We start from the raw sequence: 27,532 nt of genomic DNA on the forward strand, positions 1-27,532 counted from the left end.
AGATTTCCTTCGATGGCAGCTTTGCCCCGAGGACTGGGGCAGTTTTTCTCTGCGAGGGCCGAGGTCTCCTGTGGCTGTGGTGTGGACGCTGTTGGGTGCTGTGGGGTGCTCCATGTGTGACTGGGGAGCGAAGGGCGGGTCCTACTGGCACGAGCTGCTATTGGCTCTTGCCACGCTTACAGCTCTTCATAGCACTTATCAGTTTGTAACTGCATGTTTATATGATTTATTTTGCCTGGAAGGATCCTTGTCCGTTTTGCCAAAAATCCCCAGGAGGGTGGGGATTATGGCCTTTTCGCTCCCCATGGTGTCTGTAGCGCAAAGCACAGCGCGCAGCTTTCAGCAAGCATTTGATAAATATTTGCGAAAGGAGAGGGAGATGTGTAAAGATGGATGACTTCAGGATGCTAAAGGCACCCTCTAGAGTGGGAAAAATCCCTTAGAAGTAATCTCCCCTTTTATTGCTTTATAACCGCCTCCTGTATGGCCCCGTTGATGAAAATTCCCTTCCTCTGATCCTCACATCGGGCACTTCACTTACCAACTCATGGGGCTTCCTCCCCTCAACTCTATTTTAACCTTTTTTTAGGCAGTCATTTTTTCTCCTCCAAAGAAAACCTAATGAGAAATTCTAATCCAAAACCAACTAAAAATGGAGTTGCTTGGGGTGCAGTGGGTGTAGGGAGAGGTGGAACCCTCACAGGCCCTCCATACATGAGCGCCTTAGGCACCTCCAGTGATCCCCTGGGGGTCCCTGGTTTGAAGACCCCATCCTGCAGGACCAGAGGATCCCAGCTGGGGGATATGGGCCTCTGAGACTCAGAATTCAGTGGAACCTAGGCCTTCAGACCTGGACTCAGGCTCAAATGTTGGGACCACACTGGTACCCCAGGAGGTGGCCTACCCAGAATGCAGGCTCCAGCTCTGGAGAGAACTCCCTCTCTCCATCCCTTGTATTCATCTTGTAGAGAGAGAACACATTGCACAGGACTGCGTATCAGGACAAAACACAGTACAACCACATAAGAAAAATAACTTTGTTATTAAGCATATACAATCTTATCAAAGTACTTCATAGTATCACATCCATAACTATTTGCATACTAGCTCCGCTGTTGTGTGAACCTCTTACAAATAATGAACAAAATAGCTGCTGAAGAATAGGACTAGTCCCTGGGCAGTAAAGAAAGTCCCCACACAGATGACACCCCCCCCAGGGCACTTGCTTTGGGGAAATAACAAAGAACACCGAGGTCCCTGGGGGATGTGGAAAGCTCTTCTTCCTATGGTTTCCCTAAAGCACTAATGGTATTTGTTGAAGGAGCATGTAAAGCCCAAGATTTTTAATAATTATGTCATGGTCGCATGTGTTTTTTCTCAAATGGAAAATCATTTTTTGATTTGTTCTGAGACATACATGTTGACAGTTCCACGGAAAATCCATCAACTTCCCTGAATTCATCATTAATAACTTTAGATGGCTCTATTCTACTAGTTGTTTGGCCCAGATTCCTGCAAATCTACGTCTTTTTCAGGAAGGCTATCTGATCGATGTTAAGTTTGCACAATGAGGCTGCTTCTCTCTGTGACAGGCTGGAGTGGGGGGACAGAGAGCGGGGGAGTAACACCCAAAGTACAATGAGGGGTTTGCTGTCACCCCAAGGACATGTCTGGCACGGAGACTATCTTCCCTGGCATGTCTGGAAATGGGGCTCACGAGGCCAAAGCAGTTACGAACCCTGGAGAGGGAGCATGACCAGAGCCAGGGTGCCCTCCACCTGGTATGTGGTGGGGTGATACTCCCACCGATGCCCATGTGCATTCATCATTTACCTGATTAACTGTGGACACACCTGTCTGCCTTTATACAATAGAAATGACTTCAGTTGGTCAATCCATTTTGTGGCAGGTGTTGCAATTTAACAGGGAAGAAGAGAGAAGACAGCATTCCCTCTGTACCCCCCATGCCCTTTGGCATAGTAAGCTTAACATTTCTTGCTCTGGAACTGGGAAGGGAGGGAGATATTCCCAAACTAAAATGTTTGCCTTCCCTGCACCATTTCCAATAGCAGATTTTTATTCCCATTGCTGTCCCGAAACAGAAGCAATCTATTTAGGTCCTAGTAATAAGTCCTAGTTATCAGGGTGCAAAACATGGAAGTCGACATTTCTGCTGGCGGGTTGAAGAGGTTACAAAGACCCTTTCCCCCTTGAACCATGAAGTGATTTAGCAAAACTGTAGCAAATTTTATCCCCAAAGCAGCTTTTCCATTCGGTTTTGAGCAACTGGCCTGTTTAGATTAGCGAAGCTTTTGTTTTCTATCCATAACTGAAAGATATATTAGAAATATCAGTGCCTTATTATGTCTTATCTTTTAAAAATATAATTTGGGCATCCAGAGTGCATATTTAGTCCTGTGGTCCTAGTCCAACTTTTGAAAATCCGAGGATGAAAAATTATTTTATAAACTGACCTGATCCAGCAGCCTGAGATGATAAAATAGAGGTTATTGTGTATTTTGCTGGAGAATATTATCTAGAATAGTCTCATGAATCCAAGATATTACTATCATCAGTTAATGCTTTTAATATATTTATCCTAGCTTCTGCATGTCCAACATGCAGTTTGCTTGCATTTTATGAGCATTTAACAATAAAGAAGATTATAGTTCTAAACACAGTTCACTGTTAAAAGAAAAGGTAATAAAATTCCTCATTAAAAACAAATCAAAGACAGACCTAATAATTTCTCATAGAGCTTGTGCACAATTTTCTTTAGCATTCATCCAGCTACACCCTTTAAATACTGTACTCCACAAGCAGGCGAACATTACATATATTCCAGATGCGAAGCAACGGCTGCTCAGTTCATTGCCTCGTAAACCCGTGCTGGCGAGGCTGGAGAGGGGAGGGAAGTGCTAGGAGAGGAGCGTTGGGAATGTGTGGCTTTCAGCTGTGACATTCTGGTGGACAGTCCTTAGGAATTTTGCACAAGGAAGAAGCACGGGCGTGTTTGTGAAAAACTCGGCCATTGGCTGACTGACTGGAGTCCCAAGTTTCTAATGATGGGAGGGAAGGCTGCTGTCCCTTGAGATTCGCAAACAGAAGCCCTGCCCATCAACCTGAAGCAAGCTGGAAAGGTGGCGTGCAAACACCAACAGCAGTTCTCTTGAAACAAGTTTCCCAGGAAGAGAGTTAAATGATGGGAAAAGAAAACTGAACATGAATCTCCCAGAAATATGGGGGCGGGGGGGAATCATATAGGATGGGAAATGGAAATCCCAACACAAGCAAACAGATAACTGGTGAGGTTCACTGTAAGGGTGAAGGGCTCCTGACCAGGTGGATGAAAAGCCAGTCCGTGTGTCAAATGAGAACTTGTACTTCAAGAAACCTGCACGCTGCCCTCAAAGCTAAGTGGTTCCCCCAAAACACAAGGGAGAAGCCACTTCTGCTGGTCCTTGGGAGCACGTCCTCTCGCTCCTGCCTCTGTGGATCCAGAGAAAGCCTGCTCCAGAGCCTGCTTCCCATGGGGCCCAGAGGTGTACAAGCAAACACTGACGGAATGGAGGGGGGAATATACCCCTTTCCCAAGGCCTTCTGCATTGGCTGGGAACGGAAAGGCCTGCAACATCTGGAACTTGACCTAAATTATGGACAATTAAGAAAAAAAGGGACTAGTGGGAAGGAAATTTCTGCCACACTGTTTGTTTTTTTTCCCCTTCCACATCTAGAACTTTCAATAGTGTATAATTCTCTATGCTGGCAAGCTTGGCTGACCCCAGATGAGGACTTCTAATCCCTGAGGAGAGCAAAATACTTGTCTCTGTGGTTAGTGGGGTCCCTGCCCGAGGTTCCCCTTCCCCCTAGCCAACAACCTGAGCCAGCTACCTCCTTCTAGCCCTGAGTCCCATTGTGCATCGACCCAACCTGAATCATAGCCTAATGGCACCTCTGTTTTTCCAATGGGCACCCAGTCAGAGCCTGGGAATTTCTGCAACTCTCTCTAAGGGTCGGCCACCTTTGTTCAACCAATAATCTGTGATTTACTGAACAGGCCCACTCGTTTGATCAAACAGCTCTAAAATGTCCTGGCAAAACAGGAACCCATTGTCCTAATGTGAATCAGGGTGCTTTATTTACTTCTCTTTTTTGAAAAGAGGACTTAGTCCTACATCTAGGTAACTTCCTTTTCTGAGGAGGATACTTATAGACAAGCATGGCATGAACATTTAATAGTTGTATTTGAATTTAGAATGTAGCAACCTATATAGCAGTAAATATTATGACTCATTTTCTCCATCTTCCCTAACTGTTCTTTCTTCACTCTCTCCTATCTTTAATTGAATTTGGAAAGTGAGGTTGGACAAGAGGCTAGAATATTGAATATCTATTAGATCAACAAGGACAAAGAATTATCCACCAAAGTAAATATACACTGTTGTCTTGACCTTTTCATTGAAGAGCCTCATTTTGATACTGAGCAGTAATAGTCTCCTTTGGACACATGTCTAATTTTTTAAATAAGTAACCTAACATTTCTTGGAGCTCTCCTTGCCACTTTTCCCTTTTATTCTGTCAAATTTAAGATACTGTGAGAATATTGAACTCAGAAACCCAGAAGTTCCAAAAAATATAAATAAATAAAAGAGCAGTTCCAATGTCAACTGCTCTCAGAGGGAGGTATATAAACCAATCATTTACTCCCTCATATAACCATTAGCTCTAGTAGGGGCCTATGAAAATAGTATTTGGGAGAAAAAAAGTAGGGAGAAGGCAGGAAAAGAGCAAAGATCATTAAAATGTATCTTGTCTAGGTCTCCAGTGGTGGGTTTTGTTTTCTTGTCTTCTCTTTAGATGATTTAACTGCAGGTGTGAAAACTCCTCTTCGTCTGGCATGAAGATGCTGGCATGTGCTAAGGATAAAAGTCCCTGGGGGTCCCCACGTCTCTTGTCTCAGTCCCCTTCGAGTAGTCGTCCCCAGAGCCCAAGTCCACGGTCTCCGGATGGCTGGCAAATTCCTGAGGTAAAAACTCCTCTGCTGAAGAGTGGGAAGAGTGCGTCTGGTGCCGGAATACCTTCTCCTGCAGTTCGGCAATGTCGTTGCGGATGTCAGCCAGGATCAGCAGCAGGAAGTCAAAAGAACCAGGTGGCCCCTGAGCATGAGAGGAATCAAAGCCAGAACCACAGACTCAGCCCCTTGCAAAGTGAAGGTTTGCAGGGCTCCATAGTTTGCTATTCCTGCTGTGTGCTGGCAACTACTGGGTCAATAATTCCGTGTCCCAAATGGAGAAGACATACGGACTATTAGCATAACCTGAGGGATTCTTCAAATTGCCTTCTGATTCCCTTACCACTCGTATAACCTCTCTTCCCTCCCAATTCGAGGCTATATCAAATCTGGCAGAATGAAAGAATAGGAGAATAACCTGTCCCATGTGATTTTCCAAAGAAACCCGGACGATACTATAGAGGCAGAGTAGGGGTTAAGAGATTGGGGCTCTGTTGGGTTTGGATCTCACCTCTGCCACTTACTAGCTGGTCTCGGGCAAGTTACTTAATTTCTTTGGGTTTCCATCTCCCCATCCATAAAAAGGAGATAATAGACTCAACCTCATTGGGTTTCATATCAAGTGCGTCTATAAATGAGTTAATAAATGTAAAGGGCTGAGACCATAGTAAATGCTAAAAAAAAGTTATCTTTTAAAACAAAATTATTAGTGTTTATAAGGATGCCTGACTGTAACTACAACCTAAAGGAAGTGGAGAGAACCTCCACGCTGTGCTAGAAACAGCAGCTCACACATGCAAATACTTAAGATGTGTAGTATTTTGACATCATTGGATGCTGGCAGAAGGGTGCCAGATCAGATTCCACTTGGCATTGCACAGGTGAGAGGATGGATGCCTAGGGATGCTAAGTGACATGGCCATGATCAGAGAGCTACTAGATGTAAGAGCTGAGATGGAATCCAGACCTCCTACCTCTAACGCTAAAGGTCTTTGACTTTTTTCAGAAATGACACTGACCTCTTCAAAAGCAACGGAGTTACTTGAATTTTCTGTGTTTTGGATAAGAGATTGGATACTACTGATTTTCATTTTTAATCCCCCAGATACTATGCATTTATCCAGCTAGTTTCTTCTCCATGGTCCCAACCCCCCTGCATGCCTTTGTACTCTCTGGAGGGAATGGTCACCTGACCTGCTAGGGCTATAGTGGTGGCTAAATTCTGAAGCGTTCAGCGTTAGGACTTAGACCTTAGATTTCTCTTCTAGTCTCCTTCAGATGTTTTATGACATACTTGAAAACAGACTCATGGCATACTGAGGTTTTGAATCTTAAGACATTCCAAATAAGATTAGCCATGATAAAAGGAAAAAGAAATAGAAAACAAAATTTCAAAATAAATTCCAAGCAGCTGCTAAAGGCCTCCATGATTTCCCTCCTAACCACCTCGTTCTGTTTGGGCGGGCTGAGTGACAGCTAGAGGAAGCCAGCTTTTGCTATTAAGACCAACTTACAGACTTCTCAGAGCTGCATTCCCGAGAACATTTGGGGAAGCGAGGCAGATGGTGCTACTTACCGGAGACCCTCTGGGTCCAGGAGCTCCTCTCTCCCCCTAAAAGCAGAGAAAGGTCAGGGTTAGCTTCTTGGACCATGTGGAAGCTACCACCACAGTCTCTATGTAGACACCCGCCATGACCATCTCCCTGCCCCAAACAACAACAATTTCCCATCGGAAACAAATGTAAGGTTAAGCTGGACTCATGGGACCACTTATTTGAACAGACTGCTTGGGTCAAGTGTCTCTCATTCATATTTTCCCCGAGGTCATATATTTTAAAACCAGATCTGACAAGAGGAATGCTTGCATTTCCAGGCAGGGTGTGGGATAAGTTAGGAGCTTTCTAAAGGAACTCACACTGACTGTATGAGGCAAGTAGCAGGTAGTTCTCAAAGTGAAACCACCCCCACTTGCACAGAAAGGACCTTCTGCTGTTGACTTAAACACATCACACACAAAATAGCCCTACAGAAGAACACTGGCTAAAGAGAAAAGCATGTGCTACTCTGACAACACAGGGGCTTGTTTAAGATTCATAAGAAGGGGTATGGGGGAGGGGGCCGTAATATAAAGTGACAGGAGAAGATTTGACTTTGGGTGGTGGGCACATGGTGTAATATACATATCTTGTAACTTAGAAACCCACACCTGAAACCTATATGTTCAGGTTGACCAATGTCACCCCAATCAATTTAATAAATAAGAATATTTTTAAAAATTCATAAGAGTAATTTAGGAGTGGTTTTGGTGGTTGTTTTGTTATTATGGTTATTTCCTATTTTAAGGAAATTGCTTTTTAGATTTTCTTCCCAGCTTTGGGGGGAAAAGTGTATCTGTGTCTCAATTTTGTCACGCAAAATGGGGACAGTAAGCAGTGCTTGAGCTTTATTGAACTTGGGAAACCTTAGGCTGTTAAGGACCACTCGTGAGACTTACCTTAGAGCCATCTCTTCCTGGTGCACCTGGTGGGCCCTACAAGACAAAGGGATCTCGTTTAACAGAAGGAAAAAGCAAGGAACAAGAACACGATTTCCTCAACAACAGTAAGTGGATCTCTGAGAAAATACTGACCACAGGGCCCCTCCGGCCTTGCTTAATGTGGGACAGATCAGGGGATGGTCCCATGGGTCCCATTGAGCCCCGTGGGCCCGGCTGCCCAGGAGGGCCCGGCATACCCGGGAAGCCTGGGCTGCCCTTTGGTCCTGGTGAGCCTGCAATCAAAGAACAGCTCATTAGCTCCGCATCCTGCGAGGAAGGCCAGGGCGCTGGCTCACAAGTCTGTGAGCCCTTGTAGCTATTTCTCTGTGCACTCTGCCCTGTGCCTTCTGACACCTCCTCTAGGATGTCCCACTGGCATTTTTTTTTAAAATATATTTTATTGATTATTCACAGAGAGGAAGGGAGAGAGATAGACAGTCAGAAACATCGATGGGAGAGAAACATCGACCAGCTGCCTCCTGCACATCTCCCACTGGGGATGTGCCCGCAACCCAGGTACATGCCCTTGACCGGAATCGAACCTGGGACCTTTCAGTCCGCAGGCCGACGCTCTATCCACTGAGCCAAACCGGTTTCGGCCCACTGGCATTTTAAATTTAACCCAGTCTAAATGGACTTCCTCCTCTCCCTCTCTTGTCATGAACCACCAGTCACCTGTCCACTCAAGCCAGAATCTTGAGAATCTTCCTATAGATTTCCTTGTTTACATAATCCCCTCATCCAATCTGTGACCAGTTCCTCTACATTTTACCTCTTTCACTTCTCTTAGAACTGTTGGTTCCTCTGAATCCCATCAATCATAGCAGGGTGGCGGTTACCACACCTGGGGAGTGGTCAAGAGTTCAGGGTTCAGCATCTGAGAGACATAGGGAATAGTGGACACCAGGCTGGCCCTGAGTCCGCAGAGCTGGGCAATGAGCCCATAAGAGTTCACTACACCAATCTATTTTATATAGATCAATGTCAAAAAATAGTTTTCATTTTGTTTCTCTGTAATTTAAAATGATCTCTAAGAATCTTATCCAAGCCCAGGACAATGACCTTTTTCTCCCCAAATACTGTTGGTTATGAGGGTTTCTCGGGCTTGAGGACCAACTTCCCAAGGCCCTCTGGTCACACAGGTGTGGGTGCTCCCTGGACTCCTGCTTCTGCTCTCATCCATGGAAGCTAGAGAACTCCGTCCAGCCCCCACTAAATGTGAGTCCTTGGCTGGTGACTCTTGCCCTTCAATGCCCTTGTCCACACTCACCAGGAGGGCCCTGACCCCCAGGCAGGCCAGGAGGCCCTGGAAGGTAGGCGTTCGAGGCCAGCACCTTGTCACCAGTGTTGTACTTGCCCAGGTCGGCGGCACTGTTGGGGAGCAGTGCGATCTGCAAAGAGAGGAGAAACCTCAGTCAGGAAGCGATGACTCTACTGCCAGGAGATTCTTTGCACTATTGATACTTTCCCTTTATCTGAGCCAGTTAGAGCTCAGAGGGGATATAGAGATCCTCCTTCTAAACCCAGAGTTTGTGTTTTATCAGCATAAGTGCAATTTCTGAGCTGCTGACAAACAGGTGAAGTGACTGACTGTAGGTGTAATGAATACCATTGATGTGGGGGAGGACGCTTGTTCAAGAAACCATGTCACCAGGTCCATCCCAGGGCATTACCCACAGCACACCGCCATTATTAGAACCCGGATGTTCTGCCAGGCATGCGTGGGAGACTTTTAGGGAGAGTCAGTCCTCACCCTTGGTGACAAGGGGTACCCAAACGGCTACTTTCCAAGGTGCATGGAACCCAGACAAAGCACAGGCTATAATTTTTAAAAGTGAAAAATAAAGCTGCCACAGAAAATCATCACCAGCTTATGGAAGTGTACAGAGAGGATGTTCCCTATTGATAGAATATAGGCAAAATATCAGATAAAAATGGAATCGCCTATGTTGGCTCCAGGGCCATGTGTCTGGATGATCATTTCACAAAAAAGTCTCAATCGTCATAGTTCATCCTCCACAGCTCCACCACGTGCCCCTGACCTGGGGGCCTATTAGTCACTTAGTCCATGCCCTGCCTTCGTTGTGTTCTGCTGACCTTCAGACGGTCAGCTCTGAGGGTGGTGGGCAAAGCATTCAAGCCTAACCCTAGTTGGCACCAACCCCAGGGAACGCTCAACGAGTTTGTGGATTTATTTCCTTCCTGTTTCTAAGCACTCATCCACCTTATCTCTGCCGAGTGCTCCTGTTTTGTGATTGTCTAACACGAGGGGCATGTACCTTTTGCTTCAGCTGCAGCACCGTCTGCTTCATCTGGTGAAACTCCTTGCATGAAGCACAGCAGGTTCCAGCTCTCACCGCGTTCTCAGCCTTCTCATCATGCCCTGAGAGAGGAGATGGCTCTGGTCCATCTGGGAGGCCGGAGGACATCCAGCCCCGCAGACAGCATCATGGAAGGCAGACATGGGCAGACTGGCTGACAGTGGAACGTGCGAGGGTTTTATGGTTTTCAGGGGAGCACTCTCCACTGACAGTACGCCCAGGTAGTGGAGAGAGCAAGAGGGACCCTTCTATGTTTTGGGCTCAGCTGTTCCCATTTAGGCAACCCAGCCTCTTTCTCTTTCATGTGGGAAATGTGAACCCTCGCCCTTTTATCAGAACTTTCTGGGAGGCAGGCTGCATCAATGCGACATGATTTATACTCCCTTCCAAAGGCCAATGTTCACACGCCGTAAATTATCCCCAAGCTCAGGCAGTGGGCCTCGGGTGCAGGGCTCACAAAGCTGGTCCTTATCACCTCTGTCATCCAGCCGATCAAAGGCAGCACAAGCAGACCAGGTGGGGTCACAGACCAGGGCTGGGCACTGAGCTCCATGGAGATGTGAAGCTGGGATGGAAAACGTGCCAGACACTCTGGACACGCCCACCTGGGGGCAAGTGGAACAGGCCCTGAGAAGGCACCCCTGCCATCCACTGGGAAGGATCCCAGTGACATCTTGTAGAGCACTGGGAATATCAAGGGCTTTTTGTAAAATCATATTTCACTAAAGAAAGAGTGGGTCAAATGGTGCCATGGCCAAGAATTTACCCAGCTCTCATCCTACCGGCACTGAAATGCCTACAGACACCTGTGTGCTGGAGACTAGACACTGGAGGCCAACCTTGCTACTGATGAGGAGGTGAACACCACCAAAGGCTGTGCAGAGGCGGCCGCGGTGTGGACCAAGAGTGGGTGTACGAATCTTTTCTTGGGGCGGATAGGGCAGTGTGACTCCAGGTAAGTGGAAACTCTCCTCCTAGCTTAGGAGGCCTTTGGTGTGGGGCCAGGTGTGCTGTTTGTGATGGATAATACTGCTACCTGGAATGTAACTCAGGGACAGTAGAGCAACATCTCCCCCAAGTCATTTCCTGTGTCTCTTGGTCCACGTGCTTTTCTTACTATTCTCTTCTGGGAAGGCCTCTTGGCTGCCTCCACTAGTGAATTCTACCAACTAGCAAGATCCAGCTCAAGTGTCCATGAAGCCCACCTCTCTGTCTACAGAGACCCTTCAGGCTTCTGAGGTCAGCGGTGTTGACCACGTGCCCCACTCAAGTGGCGGGTGCTCCAGGCTTCCCTGCAGAGGGGATACTGGTGCAGAGTGGGAGCCACCTAAGAACCGGAGTCGCTTCTTGGTAGCCACATAGTGGATGCTCGAAAAATGTCTGTGAAATAGGATGTTAGATGTTGAATTGTCCCCGCCTCCCAACTTCATATGTTGAAACCCTAACCCTCAGGCCATCACGAACAAGGGTTAAAAGCCCGTCTTTTTATTTCTACTTTTATATACTCAGTTGAACTCACCAAGGGGTGGTAATAATTAAGGTAATTTGATATTTTCATAAGAGTAAACCTCTTTACCAGGTTCTAGACTATTTCATTTATATCATGGGGTGTTAGGACTAATGTATCTTTAGTTCAGTCTCCTTTACAGATAAGGTCTCCCAGAGCACCATGGGCAGCGACTGAGCACCGTGCGGGTGCAGAGAGCCTGCTACAGGGGGTTCTGTTCGGAACACCTGAGAGCCGTCTGCCAGGCTGGCTCCACGGCAGTAGTTCCCACGTGTGATCAAAAGACCACCAGCAGCACCAGAACCACAATCACACAGGGATCTGTTCTCTGAAATCCGAAATCCTGGGAGTGGGCCTAGGGCACGTCTACTAAAGCCCTCTAAACGACCCACATTCACTGTCCCAGACAACAGCCCTGCTGAGTGACTTTTGACCTAGAAGTGCTCAGTCTGTTTGCTGTCCCTTTGTGAAATGATCAGAATAGAGATCAAGATGAACTTTGCTCCGAGGTTTTAAAGTCAAATGCACTAGGAAATATTGACTACAAACTCTTTTTAAATGGATTCCTCAGGATTCATGGACATAATCTCAGAGCTCTGGGGGTTCCCTATAAGAAATTTTTCATTTTATGTTTCTTTACAATAATCATTAAAAAATTTACATATTCTAAATTATGTATATGACTGCCTTATAATGAAACTTTGTCACACACACACACAAAAGATAAACTTTGCTCCAAAGACTTCTGAAGCTTCCACAGAAAGAGAAACATACTAGTAGTAGCCAGGGGTGTAGGCTCTGGTGGAGTCCGATGATCAGGACTGAATCCTGATGTTGCCGCTTTGTACCTTTTGGGTTGGAAGTCACAGCCTCTGTGAGCATTCATTCTTTGAAACGTGATAAGTGACAATGACACTTACCACCTGGGATTGCTGTGAGGCATTAACAACACCTGTAAGTTCCCAGAACAGTGTCTAGTACATGACAAATGCTCCATAAATGCTGATATGATTGTTGATGCTGGTATCTTTTTAAAAATTATGTTACCTACAAAATTACAGATGTCTTTCCTTTGGAAAGAGCTCTCAGAGGATTTAAAGATAAATAACTGTGTAGATCAGAGCACACCATCTCTTCTGAATTGGGGCTCATCTCTCCTGCAATTTGTCTACAGTACTGTCAAATGTGTTAAAATAATCCTGTGTGTGCTACATTAATAATTCATATAGAAATCTGGGTAGGAATCTGGGACTTTGTTTTCAATCCTCTCAATGTAGCCACTGAGTGTCTCTGACTGTGACTATGACCATGTTCAGTGAACTATCCTATATAATAAAGGCTAATATGTAAATAGACCAAATGGTGGAACAACCAGAACAACTGAACAACCGGTCGCTATGACATGTGCTGACCAGCAGGGGGTGTGTGTGGAACATGGTGGGCATTGGCCACAGCAGGATGGTGGAGCAGGTGAGCAGGGTGGGGTGCCAGTCGTTGTCATTGAGGCAAGGCTCTGGTGTTTACTAAAAATTCTTTGCTCCCCACGCGCTGTGGTCCTGCCTGGTACTCGCACCCGCAGCCAGTGCCGGAGCCACTGCTCGCACCCGCTACCAATGCCCAGTGTTCGTCCCGATCACTTGGTGCCATCAGGAGGTGTGAGCAGTAGCTGCTGGCTCTGATAGCCCCTGAGGGCTTCTCCACCTCCTCCTGCTCCTGAGGGGTGATCGGGCAGCAGCTGCTGCTTGAACCCACTGACAGCGCCAGCCCCACTTGCACCTGCTGCTGGTGCCAGCCCCAATCGCTCCACGCCATCAGCAGGTGTGAGCAGGGCTGGCACCCTCAGCGAGTAGGAGTGGTGATGGCAGGAGTGGGGCTGCCAGCAGACAGGGGACCGGGGCCCCGGCGGGCAGGAGCACAGAGGATGGGTCGAGACCCATTCCTGTGCCTACTGCAGCCTTGCAGCCCACAGTTCCTTTCAAGGTGCACGAATTCATGCACTGGGCCCCTAGTCACAACATATTGCTCCAACCTGCTCAGATAAAGGTGCAATATTATCAATTAGCCACATGAGGGCAGATAGCTCTAATTTTTACTGATAACTGAGCAGGGTATACATACATCCTAAGCACTAGAAATAGAATTCCTTACATACCATATTAGTAATATTTAATAAACTTAGAAGAACTAAAGAATGTTCCCAACACACTTCATACCAGCAGTGTCACAAACGAACAAAGCATGTTTGTTTTTAAAAGTTGATGGTGCAGATCTGTGCCCCGGCAGCAGTTCTCAACCCTGGTGGCACATTGCAACTGCTTGGGGGGCTTTTAAAAATTCCACTAAGTTGTACCCCTCCCATCTGGGAGTCACAGCACGGGACAGTATCAGCATTTTTTCAAGCCCCCCCAGGTGGAGAACCACTGATCTATGGATTAGTGGAGCTTGAAAGTTATATGAAACACCTGGCCGTCCCTGACACTTTGAACTGTACTACGTGGCACTGGGGGTCACGGTCACTTTATCAGAAAGTAAACAAAAGTTGATAAATAGCTAATTACTATGGAGCCAACTTGCCCTTAATTCTTCTCCTCAGGGGGGCTACACAGACTCCCTGGAGTGACTAAGCTGGCTCCAGCTACATATTTTCAAAGAGAATCAAAGTGACTGAGTGAGCCATTCTTGCCTATTAGCCAGCCGAGATACTGTGCCTGTGTGTGCACAGCGGCCTTTGGATTATGAGACACAGTTCCAGGGCCAGCCCCTTCTGCTCTTCACCTGCTCTCTGGATAAACAGCTGAGGCCGTCCTTGATTTTAAATTCCTCTGACTGTAATATTACAGACATTGGACAATGCAAAGTTTAAAAAAAAACACAGGAGGAGGAAAGGAGGTTTTACATCATGTGTTTATACTTAATAATCATTACCTCCTCATCCAAAAAAAATTGACCGTGATGAAATATGGGACTTATTAATTAGTCCAAAACAGATGAAACCACTTAACTGCCTCTGATGTTCCAGATACAAGGTTTGTCTGGCCCCTAACTTTTCTTAGTGCTGAGCTGAATAGCTGGATGTTGATGCTTCATCTGTTGAGATATAGTAAGTTCTCTGTTTTGGTAGTGAAGCTGGGCATGTCTTAGAGTCTTGGCACTCGCTTAGATGAAAGATAAAGACGTGACCGCACAGGGACTCCCAGGGCTGGGAGGGCTTGTATTACTTTTACTGAAGCTCTTCACACCACATTGGAAAAAAATATTTGCAAAAGGCAAAAGGGTCTTCAGAGCTCTCCTTATCCAACCCTCTTGTCTACAGAGGAGGAAGCTGAGGCCTGGCGACCGGCCCACAACAGCTGGTTAATCCTAACGCAGCTCCAGCTACCAGCTCTCCTAACTTCTACACCAAGGAACTTTCGGGCGTCACCACTGTCAAAGAAATGCATCCAGGGCACTTGCCTTTTGCTGCCAGAACCACCAAAGCCAGCCCCTCACTTTCTCGGTGGCCCATCACATGAGTTATGACTTTAACATTCAGGGCAAGAAATGTGCCTGTCCTTTCTCATAATTTTGTGTATGAATTACTCCTCTCAGGCTGTGACTCCCTGATTTCCTTGGTTACGGGTGTTGGAATGTTTTTCTTAGTAAAATACTAAAACCAAATGCTAAGCCCTCTGCGCGTGTGTGGTGAATTCAATAGAGACCAGTTACTGAACATGAAATACCGAGAAATTCTTTTATAATGCTGCTGCTGGCGGCGGGGGGAATATGATACAACTGACAGTGGTGACCTTTCAGGTTTTCAAAAAGTCATTTGAGGCTGCTATGTGTAGAGGAGGAGGAGGGAGAGAATCGGCAGTGAGGAGCTCATTATAATGAAGCGCAGCGGTAGAGCCACCAGACAGTTCTTTCTGATTAAACAGAAGGGCACCCCCTCCCAGCCCCTGTAAACAGGAACATCCTGTCTCTCGGAATGGCAGAATGGAGGAGTATCGTCCTGTTTTGTTCATCAGATGCTCTGCTGTCTGCAGCGAATGGCTTCCCTCTGGACTTCGTGGCTGCGTCCAAAAACGTCCTTCCCTGAAAGTCGACCAGATGACCTACCAAGTTGAGCCCCAGAGCTCAGAGTTTTGATGCTAGTAAGTTAGAATTTTCCAAACTCTAATTTCCAGGACACCACCATCTGGGAGATGTTAGAAGGTATTCCTTAAGAAACTAATTTTGGGGAATTCAGGTTTAATTAAAATTAACATTTTTTTTTGGTAGAAAATGGCCATCTCTCAGACCTTTGAATGCACTCGCATCATGAATCCTTAAGAAGTGGGTGCAGTAACACATTCTTCCTCAAACCTCTGAACACAGAAGCTTCTTAAGGAAGAAAGGCTCAGCAATACCCATATGACCCCAAAGGTGTATAGAACACAACGTGAGGAAATGCTGTAATAAATGGTTGAGGTCACATATGCCTTTACATGAAAGTAATACTAGAGAAAGTACCCAAAAAGCTGCAAATACATATTCCTTTTAATTATGACTATTTAGGTTTTTACTGAATTCTCAGCTGCAGAAGCCAAACGGTCATCTCTTAAATAAAATTCTTGATCTCTTGCACTGAAACTTTTTGTGTGTTTGAGAAATTGTTTCTCAGGGACAGAAACAAGAGTGGGGTCTCAGGATTGACTGAGCACCATCTGCTGTTAATTTCATCTTTTAAAAAAAATATATTTTTGTATTGATTTCGGAGAGGGAGAGATAGAAACATCAATGATAAGAGAATCATTGATCAGCTGCCTCCTGCACACCCCCAACTGGAGATCGAGCCCACAACCCAGGCTTATACCCTGACTGGGAACTGAACCATGACCTCCTGGTTCATAGATCGATGCTCAACCACTGAGTCACGCTGGCCTGGCAGGCTGCTAATTTCAAAGATGCAGTGAGACCTTCCCGTACCCCTACCCTGTGGCTGGGCCCCTCCTGGGTGCACAGTGCGAAGTACAAGGTGGGTGGTGAGTGCCACCAAGGCCACCTTGTCCTGCTCAAAGCCATCCCTAGGGAACCACACAGCAGTGCAATGTATGAGACTGAAGAGGGATGTGGTTGCAGAACCTAAGAATCATTGCAAGATGTGGAGGCCACTGAGACCAAAGAACCAGTAAATCCAGTGAATAACATCTCACACTTGTCTCTGCTTCTCTGGTCTCTGCTGGTTAAGACCAAGTCTCTGGGCAGGTCACTGTCCCACCAGGTGGGAACTGCTGGTGGGGCGGGGCCAGGTCTTACCAGATCCCTACCATCAAAGGCCACCCTGACACTCAGCAGTAAGCATTGGTTGCTGTTTCTGATGGTTGTGCTCTAGACTGGGGTGCTCAACACTGCCCCTCATGCCCACGTAAATGGGATTTCACCGGAATGGAAACGTGAGGCAAAGAGACAATGGAGTCGGCAGGCTGAGTGGCCCACAGCCTCGGGCTGCCTGGCTCAGAGCGCAGCTGGAAATCCAATTCCAGAATGAAAAATGGGAACGCTGCTCTCCTGCTGCTAATTCTTAAGTTGACCCACACATCAATGTATCAGTGACCAAGAGGCTGCCCCTCATTTTTTCAATGAGATTCTTCCTTTCAATATAGGACATAATCTAAGAGGTAAATTACACGTCCCACCCCTCCCCCACCCTCTCCACCATGAAACAAAAATGAAGGGATTTTAAATTTGAATTCTAAGAAAAGCCACCTGCACACATTTTTTTCCCCAACGGACCCCTGCTTTAAGCACCTCTGGGCACACGGGTCCCTTGAGCTTCCGGCTTTCAGTAGATTTCACAGGTCCTCTGATTCACTCACATTATCCCAAATTGCCCAATTCTGAGCTGGCTCCAAACAGATATTTTGCCTCTATTTCTAATATTTGGTGGCTTCCTCATGACTCAACCTCATAATTGTGCTTTGTAGTTTTTCCCGTGGGAGGCAGCTGGTCCCCAGCTGTTTGCTGTGATGAGCCGATGGCAACTGCCTTCCGCCCCTTTGTGAACCTCAGACTACACCCCCCAAATCGCTAACTAGCTCCTGAGTACCCAGACAGTTCTGGCCTTTCATTTCCCTGCATTTCTTGGTACCTGGGACTCGCTCCCTCCCTACCCACAGATGGCCCAGACCCAGGCAGCCTCGCCACCCCACCACCAGCATCCAGGCCCCTTTCCCTCCCCAGGATAACAGAGAGGGTCTGAGTCCTGGGTTCTGGAAGATGACGACTTCCTGGCCTTGTGAGCCTTGGATAAGGAGCACAAAGCCTCCTTCTTTTCCTTCCCTTCCCTCTACCCCCTTTCTTTCCTTCCTGCCTCCCCTGCCCCCTCCCTCCCTTTCCCTCCAAACTTAAATAAGGAAGTAACTCAATATGTGAGCTAATCTTATCCTTAGGGATCAGACATCTCAGTTCAATCAGCTTCTCAAACGCTGCGAAGAAGGGCCAGCTTTTAAAAATTTCCACTCCACTGTGATTGTATTTGCAAAATACAATTAAAACAAATTGCTAGAAAAATAAAGCATAAAATACCAGCAGAAATCTTTGGATCTAAACAAAATTTCTCTGTCAAATCGGAATAAAAACTTCTAAACATTCTCAACTTCTGTTTCTACCCAGTCCTGAACCAAATCACTAATAGCTTGTCGGCAGGCATAGGGCCGTGGACTATGTACTTTGAGCTGCACTGATGTAGATAGCTTACTTACATGGAAATGTTTCATATTTATATTCAGCCCATTCTCTTTTGAGAGAACGTAGTGTTTCTGGTCTCTTCTTTGCTCATCCTAGTTTGGTCTAAGCATGTAACTAAGCTCTACTGATTTATCCACAAGCACACCACCTCTGCCTGGTGGAGAGCTTCCTCAAACACACACCAGTTCACAACCTCGCTGCTCACGGGCATCGCTCTCACCAGGTCTCTTTGGAAGAGACTTGACCTGATGCCCTACCCTCCTCTTACCCAGTCACACCTACCATTCATATAAATGCCCCTTCCTAGTGCCTGTCCATCCAGTCAGCCACCCACCCACCCACGATACTTGCCCCACTCACCAGTGTCATTGGGGTATTTGTCTCCCTTGATGCATGTCCTCCCGTCGTCCTCCTGGATGTAGCCCTCCCGGCATTCACAGCGGTAGCTGCCCAAGGTGTTGACACAGATGTGTGCACACAGAGTCTCGTTGCTGGTGGCACACTCGTCGATATCTAGGTTTGGACCAAAATGCAGACGACACTTAGTTTCCAAGAATTGACTTCCAACACAAGTGACATGTTTATGTCTGCAAAGCACACTTTGTCAGGCTCTAGCAGAGAAGCCTGGCATAGAGCAGGAAGCTAGAAACCTGAGTGACAGGAAGACATCAGGCCGTGTCACCATGGTTACAACAGGTCACTGATGGGGTTCCTGGTTGTGGCTCTGCCATTACCAAGTCAGGTGGTTGGTGCAGCCATCGCCAGCCTTCACAGTTGTCACCTGTAACCCATGATAATGAAGACTGCCCTACACACTCCATAAGGCTCCTGAGGTGAGAAACCAAGCTCCCCAATGGCAACACACTTTGAAAAGTGAGCATTATAGAAACAGTTTTCTGCAAAAGTGAGCATTATAGAAATGGTTTTCTGCCAGGATCCAGTGTGCCACGGGTTTTATGTTTTCTTTATGTCTGGCTGTCATTCCAAGTAGCATGTGGTGACCCAAGGTCACTTAGGAAGGATTCCTTCCCAGTTAAGAGACATGATGGTACCTGAGAAAAGCCACTTCTGATCAAAGAAAACAGTCATAATGGGCCTAACGGAGAGAGTTCTCCCCAGGAAATTTCAGCCTCATCAATGACCCAAACAGACTCCTTGTGAGCTGTGGAAATGAGCCGTGAGACCCTCAAACAAGTAACCAGTAAGAGTCCCCGTGAACTGAGCACATCACAGACTTGCTCCCCTACTGAGTGGGGTAGAAACAAAACCGTTTCCCACCAGGAAGAAGAGAGGGAGCCCAAGTCTGTTTTCTCTCATTCACTGAAGACCTGGGTGGCAGTGGGAGACTGTGCACATGTGGCAGCTGACTCAGCCCAGCCCTCGCTTCCGGATTCCAACAACTACTCCCCAGACAAGCTGCCATGGCCCCGCCTCTGGGAGGCCCTGTGTGTGCCGAGGGGCGTGTGGTCATTTTTTCCATTGGCGGTACAGGCTATGTCCTCTGTAGATGATGTCACATAGCCGGATCCTCCCCTGCAGTTCCTCAGGCTGACCACGCCCTCTGCGTACCCCTGCCCTACACCTAAGCGTGGAGCTGCCTCTATGTCCAGAAAGAGATAGAAATGGATGGAACTCAGCAGCAAGCTGGCTTTGCTGACCCCCAAATGAAAAGAACAGGGTACCATACCACAAATATGAGCCCTTGTGCCTGGGACCTTAGGGGTCCAGAGTGGCATCCCATGCTTTCTGTAGGAGGGGCCTTGGGTCCCCACTCCATTCACTTGGTGGCCTCAATCCCATTCCTTGTCAGCATGGGGCCCTGGGGAGAAGCCAGGAGACCTAATATCTAGAACAGGGGTCCTCAAACTACGGCACGTGGGCCACATACAATTACAAATATTGTATTTGTTCCCGTTTTGTTTTTTTACTTCAAAATAAGATATGTGCAGTGTGCATAGGAATTTGTTCATAGTTTTTTTTAAAACTATAGTCCGGCCCTCCAACAGTCTGAGGGACAGTGAACTGGCCCCCTGTTTAAAAAGTTTGAGGACCCCTGATCTAGAACTTCTTTTGAATGGTTCTCTCTAGAGCCCCTGCTCATTGCAGCTCCTTTATTTTCCACTTGGGTCATGCGCCAGTCTCCTAGGTTCATCCTCAAGCTGATGCTCAAACTTGACTGTGCATGGGAGTCACTAGAGGCATTTAGATATATGCAGATTTCCAGTCCCACCCTCAGAGTCTGGAGGGGAGGCCAGACACTTTTTGTTTTTTTTTTAAAGAGAGGACCTTAGATGTTTCTGAGAGGTTAGCCAGGACTGACCACATTTTGAAACATGGCTTCAGAGGATAATCAACCTGCCTCAGAAATTCAGAGTGCAGGCTGGGGGCTGGCTTCAGCTCTCTCTGACTTCCAACCTGTCTGCCACATGGATGCCCTCTTTCCCAGCCTCTCCTCCTACTTCTCTCCTGAGAGAATGCTTACTCTCATTTATGTTTTTACATTTCTTCTCACTTAATGTTCTGTTTTATATTCTCCTAATTTACATTTGCTAATGTTCCCCTTTTCTTGCTCGTATACCTCACTGCCCATGAAGACCTGACTGGCACCAACTCCCTGAAGAATTCTGTGGCCATTTTTCATCTCAATAATCGAGGTGAAGGGCAGTGATCCCCTAGGACAGTGGTTCTCAACCTTCCTAATGCCGCAATCCTTTAATACAGTTCCTCATGTTGTGGTGACCCCCAATTTCATTGTTACAAATTGAACATAATTAAAGCATAGTAATTAATCACAAAAACAATATGTAATTACGTATATGTTTTCCGATGGTCTTAGGCAACCCCTGTGAAAGGGTCGTTTGACCCCCAAAGGGGTCGCGACCCACAGGTTGAGAACCGCTGCCCTAGGATAATGCCAACACACTGCATCCAACAAAATATCAGGAGGGAAGGGCAGGAATCAAAGATCAAAGCGGTTCCTGGGAGCTGGTCCCACTGATGAAGAGCGTCCAAGCAAGCATAGACTCATCTGAAAGAGGCAGTGTCAGGAGCTGAAAAATATGTGCATTGCCAACACACCCAGGCAGTAGGGCTTCTCCCGTTTCCGGTGTCTGTCACGGTCATAGCGGTATCCCGGGTAACAAGTACACAGCACACGGCCGAAGTTATCTGTGCACTGCTGCTCACACGGGGCCTCAGCACACACATCATAATCTGAAAGAGGAAAGTGTGAGCTCATGTCAACTCAGTCACTCTGGAGGCAGAGAGGGGTCACCTGGCTCTGGTCTGGAACAGACTTTTTGGGCTGTGCTCTGCTCTAGGGCAACTGTGACGTGTGACCACCTATGTTTGGAGGGGCATGCACTCTTCCAGCCATGGGGGCCTTTGAGAAACGTGGTGTCCAGCTCCGCAGTGGTTAGAAGCAAACATCACTTGTGATTTCCCCCTGGGGAGGGGGGTGTTCACCGCCTCATTCTTTGGTCTTTATTCCTCATCCCAAGAGCAAGGGAGCTCTAGTTGGCTCTGCTCTGCTCTGCAGCATTACCAGGGCCTGTTTTGTTGTTGTTTTTAACCAACTGCTGTAGAGACAGGAAGTTCTTTCTGGTGGAACACTCAAGAACAGCCGGCCTGATGATGGGCGTTGTCCCTATACTGTGGGGAGCAGGACCAGAAGTCAGGCTGGCTTCTCGGGGTGTGAGGGAGACTTTGGAATGGAGATGTGTGTGAGTTAGAGTGTGTGGGGGTTGTAGGTCTGCATGCCAGGGGTTGATTCTGCATGCTGAGAAGGGGCTGAATAAGGTTGAATAGCTAGAGATCTCATTCTGGCCCTTTGCCTGTGTGAATTGGGTGGGTGGTCTATTACTTGTGAAGACTTAGAGCAGTGGTTCTTAACCTTGGCTGCACATTAGAATCACCTGGGAATCTTTTTAAAATCCTGATTTCTGGGCCTCATCCTCCGGAAATTCTGTTTCTTTGTTATGGGGTCGGGCCACAACATTACAGTGGGGCCTTGACTTGCGAGTTTAATTCGTTCCGAGACCGAGCTCGTTAAGGAGTTCGTTAAGGAGCTCGTTAACTCAAATTACTCTATCAACTCAATGCAAAAAATCGGCTGAGAGACAGCTGGTATCTCAAAAAACTCGTTAGCCGGACACTCCTAAGTCAAGGCCCCACTGTAGTAACAAAGAAACAGAATTTCCGGAGGATGAGGCCCAGAAATCAGGATTTTAAAAAGATTCCCAGGTGATTTTAATGTGCAGCCAAGGTTGAGAACCAGTGACTTAGAGCATCTCCTCTCCATCCTTACAAACTCGTAGTTAACGAGCCTCTGAAGGGACTTGGCTCTATGTCAGGTGCTCAGACTGAACATTTACTTGCCGACTAGATCCAGCCTCTCATTAATCACTGCACTATCTTCCCCCGGTGCTGAGAGACGAGCTACCCTTGGACAGGGCTTGAGCCTGGCTTCGCTCTGGGACATATGAAGGTGGAATGTTGGGCTGCTACGGTGTGTGTGTGTGTGTGTGTGTGTGTGTGTGTGTGTGTGTGTGACAAGGCTCATGCCATTTTCATGATGACCTGGAAAGCTGCCCTGGATAAGTGCTTCTCCCTAAGATGGAGATTCCAGGCTGCTCTGCCTATGTGTGTCCCTGGTCCAACACGCTTTACTTAACTAAGCATCACCTCCAGGCATCAGTGTTCTGATGCTCATGCTCATGGGCTTCCACATGGTTATCAAATGCCTACTCTGTGCAGGCCTAATGTAGGACGGTGCCACACTGAGGTGAAGCATACAGGTTCTGGAGCCAACCTTCCGAGCTCTGCCACAATCTCTGTGATCTTGGGTTCTTTAAGCCTCCGTTTCCTTACCTATAAAATAGGGTAACAACAGTACCGACTTCATGGTGCTTTTATGAGATTACGTAGGATGATGCATTAAGCACAATGCCTGACACACAGTGAGAGCTTCACCTGCTCTTCTGCTTTTTAAATTCCTAGTTCTTACACTTGTTTGGGTACCTGGCAGGGACTGAGTTCTCTGGTGCTGCGGCTGCTAACCGGTGGTCCGAGGACCACTGGTGGTCCGTGAGGTCTGAAAGGTTGGTGATCACTGCTCTGGAGTACAGCACCACTCTCCTCCTATAGTTTATACTCAATTAATAATTGTTGAACAAATCAGATCATCTTGTCACCTGGCCAATTAAGATAATACAGCACGGGGGGCAAAATATATCTGGTTGGCCAGATAATATTTTTAGCTTTGCAGGCCTTTGTTACAACTATTCAACTCTGCTGTTGTAGGGCAAAAGCATTCAGCACTTAAATTAATGGGTATGACTGTGTCCCAATAAAACTTTATTTGCAAAAACAGGCAGTGGGTCAGATGTGGCCCACAAGCATAGCTTGCTGACTCTTAACTTCCAGAACAACAACTATGAGGCAATAACACTGTTTTAATGACAGCTTCTATTCTTTATTTAGCCTAAAAAAAAGATAAGAAATTCTAGTCTCCGTTTACTATCTATGATAGTTAAATTATATGTCAACTTGGCCAGGCCACACTACCCAGGTATTTGGTTAAACATTCTAGGTGTTTCTGTAGAGATATTTTTCAGATGAGACTAACATTTAAATCAGTAGATTTGAGTAAAACAGATTGCTCTCCACAATGATGGCGAACCTCATCTAATCACTTAAAGGCCTTAATAAGGAAAAGATGGACCTCCCCTGCTAAAGAGGGAATTCTTCCAGCAGACGGTTTCTGGATTCAAACTCTGACTCTCTCCTGGGCCCCCACTCTGCTGGCCTACTCTGCGGACTTTGGAGTTGCCAGCCTCCACATCTTGTCAGCCAACTCTTTAAAAATTAAAATCTCTCGAGAATCCTAACTAATACACCCTCTTTTCTGAGATCCTACATTTATACTTGGCATTTTTGGGTAATAGAAACCTTTACGACTAAAAGTATTTTTAGTGAAAGATAAACAAGCCAATACTGACTTATTCTCACAAATTAAAACAAATTAACTTTTGAAAATGTTCTAGCAAAAGCAAGAGAGCAGAGAATTAGTTACGACAGAGCAGCTTTCAGCTCCTGAGACCACTTTTCCTGGAAACACTCAGTTCTAGGTTACATTAATTATAGGTGCTGTGGCCCCACCTTGGGGTGAGGGAGATTAGTTTTGTCCCAGATGTTTGAAACCACAATACCTAACATTTAAAGGAACTGTAAGTATGTGGTATCTGTATAATGTGTTTTTAATTAGTTGGGGTAAGGTCTTTAGCTGGGATCTTAAAATGATTGGCCTAAACTTAATTTTCTTTCGGTAGCTGCCACACTGAAATATAAAAGTCACAGCTGGTAACTGAGAAAAGCTGGCTTATAAAAGAAGGCAATTACTTTAATTTTTGTGGGTTTTTTCCACCAAGCTCTCAGCAATGGAATTGGCTGGTGTGAGAAAGTCAGTCTTGCAGAGACCCGAGGCCATATAAACCATCATAGGTGATGAGATTTCCTAAGAACCTTCCTCAACCCAACTTCCTCAGAGGTCCCAGCTATGGATTAATGAACTCTGCCATCCTTCCACTAAAGAGAGCGGTCAACAGGAGGGATTCATTTATTTCTAACAAATAAAACAATTGCTCTCCATGAGATAACACAACATGCAGTAGCTTGGCTGGGCTCAGGGACCTGACTTCTGGGGCAACAGTGAAGAAACCCATTTCACATCACTCACTCACCTGTCTGTCCCAAGCTTTGGGCCAACTAATCTCACGCTCTTCAAATGGTTCTTAGCCTTCCCTGTGTCAGTGCTTAATCCTTTGCAGTCTTCTTCCTCCTACTTGTCTAGGTGCTTGGCAGCCTTCCCAGATAACCTAGCTTGAGTCTCCCTCCTCTTAGACACCACCTCTGACCACGCTGGTCCTCTGTGCTACGTGCCCCCCGCCCCCCAAGCCCCCGAACACTTGCTGCACTGCAGGCTTCTAGCGCACATATTTCAGTTATTATTAATAACAACAGCAACCATAACAGTAACTGCCACTAACCAAGCTTCTGATCTAAGTACTTTAGATGCGTTAATAGTCTTAAACAACCATATGAGTCAAGTACTAAGACTTTCTTGCAAAAACTAAATTTAGAAAGTAACTTTGAAGTGTGCTGTGGACTGAATGCCTGCATCCTCCTGAAATCCATAGTTGGAAATCCTAACCCTCAATGTGATGGTACTGGGTGGGGCTTTGGGAGGTGATTCGGCCATGAGGGTGGAGCGCTGATGAATGGGATTAATGACCTTGTAAAAGAGACCCCCTCGAGCTCCCTTGCCCTTTCTGCCATGTGAAGACACAGCAAGAAGACGGCTGTGTATTAACCAGGAAGCTCTCGCCAGATACTGAATCTTGCAGCACCTGGATCTTGGACTTACCAGCCTTTAGAACTGTGAGACATAAATGCTGGTTATTTAAGCTGCCATATATGGTATTCTTGTTATAGTGGAACCATGAGGAAATCCAGGTCTCTCTGATTCTGCGCTGTCCAGACCCTGTCTACTCAGCTGGGGGGTGAGGGCGTTGAGGGCCGGGCCTCTGTCTCTTCAGCACTGGGCTGCACACAGGGCTTGCTGATGGTCACGTGAAGGGGTTTCAAGTTTAACACATGGAAAGCAGATAGAGAGGTAGGGGAGGGAGGCTGTGTTCTAACTGTGTGTGATATGCTGATTAGAGAATTACTTAATGTATGATTACATGTTGTGTAATGATTTAGACAGAGCATGCTACATATAACCAAATCAGCATTGGAAGAGTATAATGCCCGCACATAGAAATTACACACACACATGCACAGATAACCAGACACAGATAACACACATACATTCCAGGTACATCTGAACATTACAGACATCTGGTGATTAGTCATGAATAAGATGAGAAGGCAAAATCTTCCCTGTGACATACCTTCTGGGATGCATTGTCCGAGAACAAATTTATACCCTTTGCAGCACTTTTTCCTAAGAGGCAAACAAACAAAAACACATTTTAAATGGGACATGTTAGATAAAAATATCATTCTTTCCAGTTACTGGTCTTGAATGAAATACCTTGTGCCCAGGAAACACTGAGGCAACACAGGGTGAGTTATTTTAAAGGAAATCTGAGATAAAAAGGAAAAATATTGTCAATATCACATGACCACATCTTCTAATAGCAGAATGTCCTTCTCATCACATGTTCCTTTGAATCCCATGAAGTGAATTCACTCAGAGATTTCAAGATACTTAAATTAGATAATTCCAGGTCTGCAGGAATAGGTATGAAAAGAACCTTCGAGGCTGACCTGGCCCCTCATCCTACACACCAAGGATTCACAGGACTTGCCAGTTATAATAACAATTAGCTAAGTATAATCACCACCGGATAATTACAACATAATGATTCTAGTTATAGAAGACGGGGACTGGAACCCAAGCATTCTAACTCCCACTGGAGTACCATGGAAGGTACTGAAAGGGACCTAAATTAGCTAAGGATGAAAAAGGCAAACAGGCAATTACTAACCCACATCCAAGTTTTACATCTCTGCCTGTGGTAGAGAAATGGTGACATCCATTCCAAATGGGAATCTCCACTGGGAAGATTCCACCTCTGGTAGGAGTGGGGGCTCCTAACAGGCCTACCCTTCTGCAGATAGCAGCTGCACCTTCCAGACAAAACAGCATCCATCAACTATGTGAGAGTTCCGAAGAGTCAATCCAACTGGCAGACTTAGGAGGAGAGTTGAAATTCTGAACAGGGGACCAACACAAGGTAATTATTTTTATTAGAAACTAGAGGCCTGATGCACGAATTTCTGCACCAGTGGGGTCCCTTGGCCTGGCCTGCAGGATCAGGCTGAAACCATCTCTCTGGCATTCCCCGAGGGGTCCTGAATTGTGAGAGGGCACAGGCCAGGCCGAGGGACCCCACCGGTGCACAATCAGGGCCAGGGGGGATATAAGAGGTTGGCCAGCTGGGGAGGGAACACAGGAGGGCTCCAAGGTATGTCCGGTCTCTCTCACTTTGTCCAGATCAGCTGAACCCCAGCAGCAAGCTAACCTACCAGTCGAAGTGTCTGTCCCCTGGTGGTCAGTGCACATCATAGCGAGCGGTTGAGCAGCCTTAGCCTATCATTAGCATATTATGCTTTGATTGGTTGAACGGACAACCAGACAACCGGACGCCTGGACACTTAGCATATTAGTCTTTTATTATATAGGATAATCAAAGGTGGGAACTAAAGCAAGTGCCCTTCAACCACGTTAGACAAGGCCTGCTGTTGAAGAATAATTTGATACACTTAGATGTCTTTTTCCCATCACATTGTAGTAAAAAATAATTTATCAGCATTGTTTTCTACTTTTGCAAATAGCATACTCTATACTATAGGTCAAATCCACTCTTGTGGACTGGTCTGCT

The 27,532-nt window shown here is 46.4% G+C and overlaps 1 protein-coding gene across 1 annotated transcript in view; it reads right to left on the reverse strand.

The window, feature by feature from the left end:
• Positions 1–1,023: 1,023 nt before the first annotated feature.
• Positions 1,024–27,532, reverse strand: part of CCBE1 (collagen and calcium binding EGF domains 1) — a 178,269-nt gene continuing 151,760 nt past the window's right edge. The window contains exons 3-11 of the mRNA XM_070420390.1: positions 26,036–26,088; positions 21,162–21,296; positions 18,444–18,596; positions 9,827–9,930; positions 8,818–8,938; positions 7,641–7,780; positions 7,506–7,541; positions 6,588–6,623; positions 1,024–5,156 (exon numbers count right to left, since the gene is read on the reverse strand). Of these exons, the coding sequence (XP_070276491.1) occupies positions 4,917–5,156; positions 6,588–6,623; positions 7,506–7,541; positions 7,641–7,780; positions 8,818–8,938; positions 9,827–9,930; positions 18,444–18,596; positions 21,162–21,296; positions 26,036–26,088 (1,018 nt within the window). The 3' untranslated portion in view covers positions 1,024–4,916. The remainder of the gene's footprint in view (positions 5,157–6,587; positions 6,624–7,505; positions 7,542–7,640; positions 7,781–8,817; positions 8,939–9,826; positions 9,931–18,443; positions 18,597–21,161; positions 21,297–26,035; positions 26,089–27,532) is intronic.

Source organism: Myotis yumanensis, unplaced genomic scaffold (assembly GCF_028538775.1).
Source record: "Myotis yumanensis isolate MYYU_CA2020_CCGP unplaced genomic scaffold, mMyoYum1.0.hap1 SCAF_7, whole genome shotgun sequence".
In the NCBI taxonomy this organism is placed as follows: Eukaryota; Metazoa; Chordata; class Mammalia; order Chiroptera; family Vespertilionidae; genus Myotis; species Myotis yumanensis.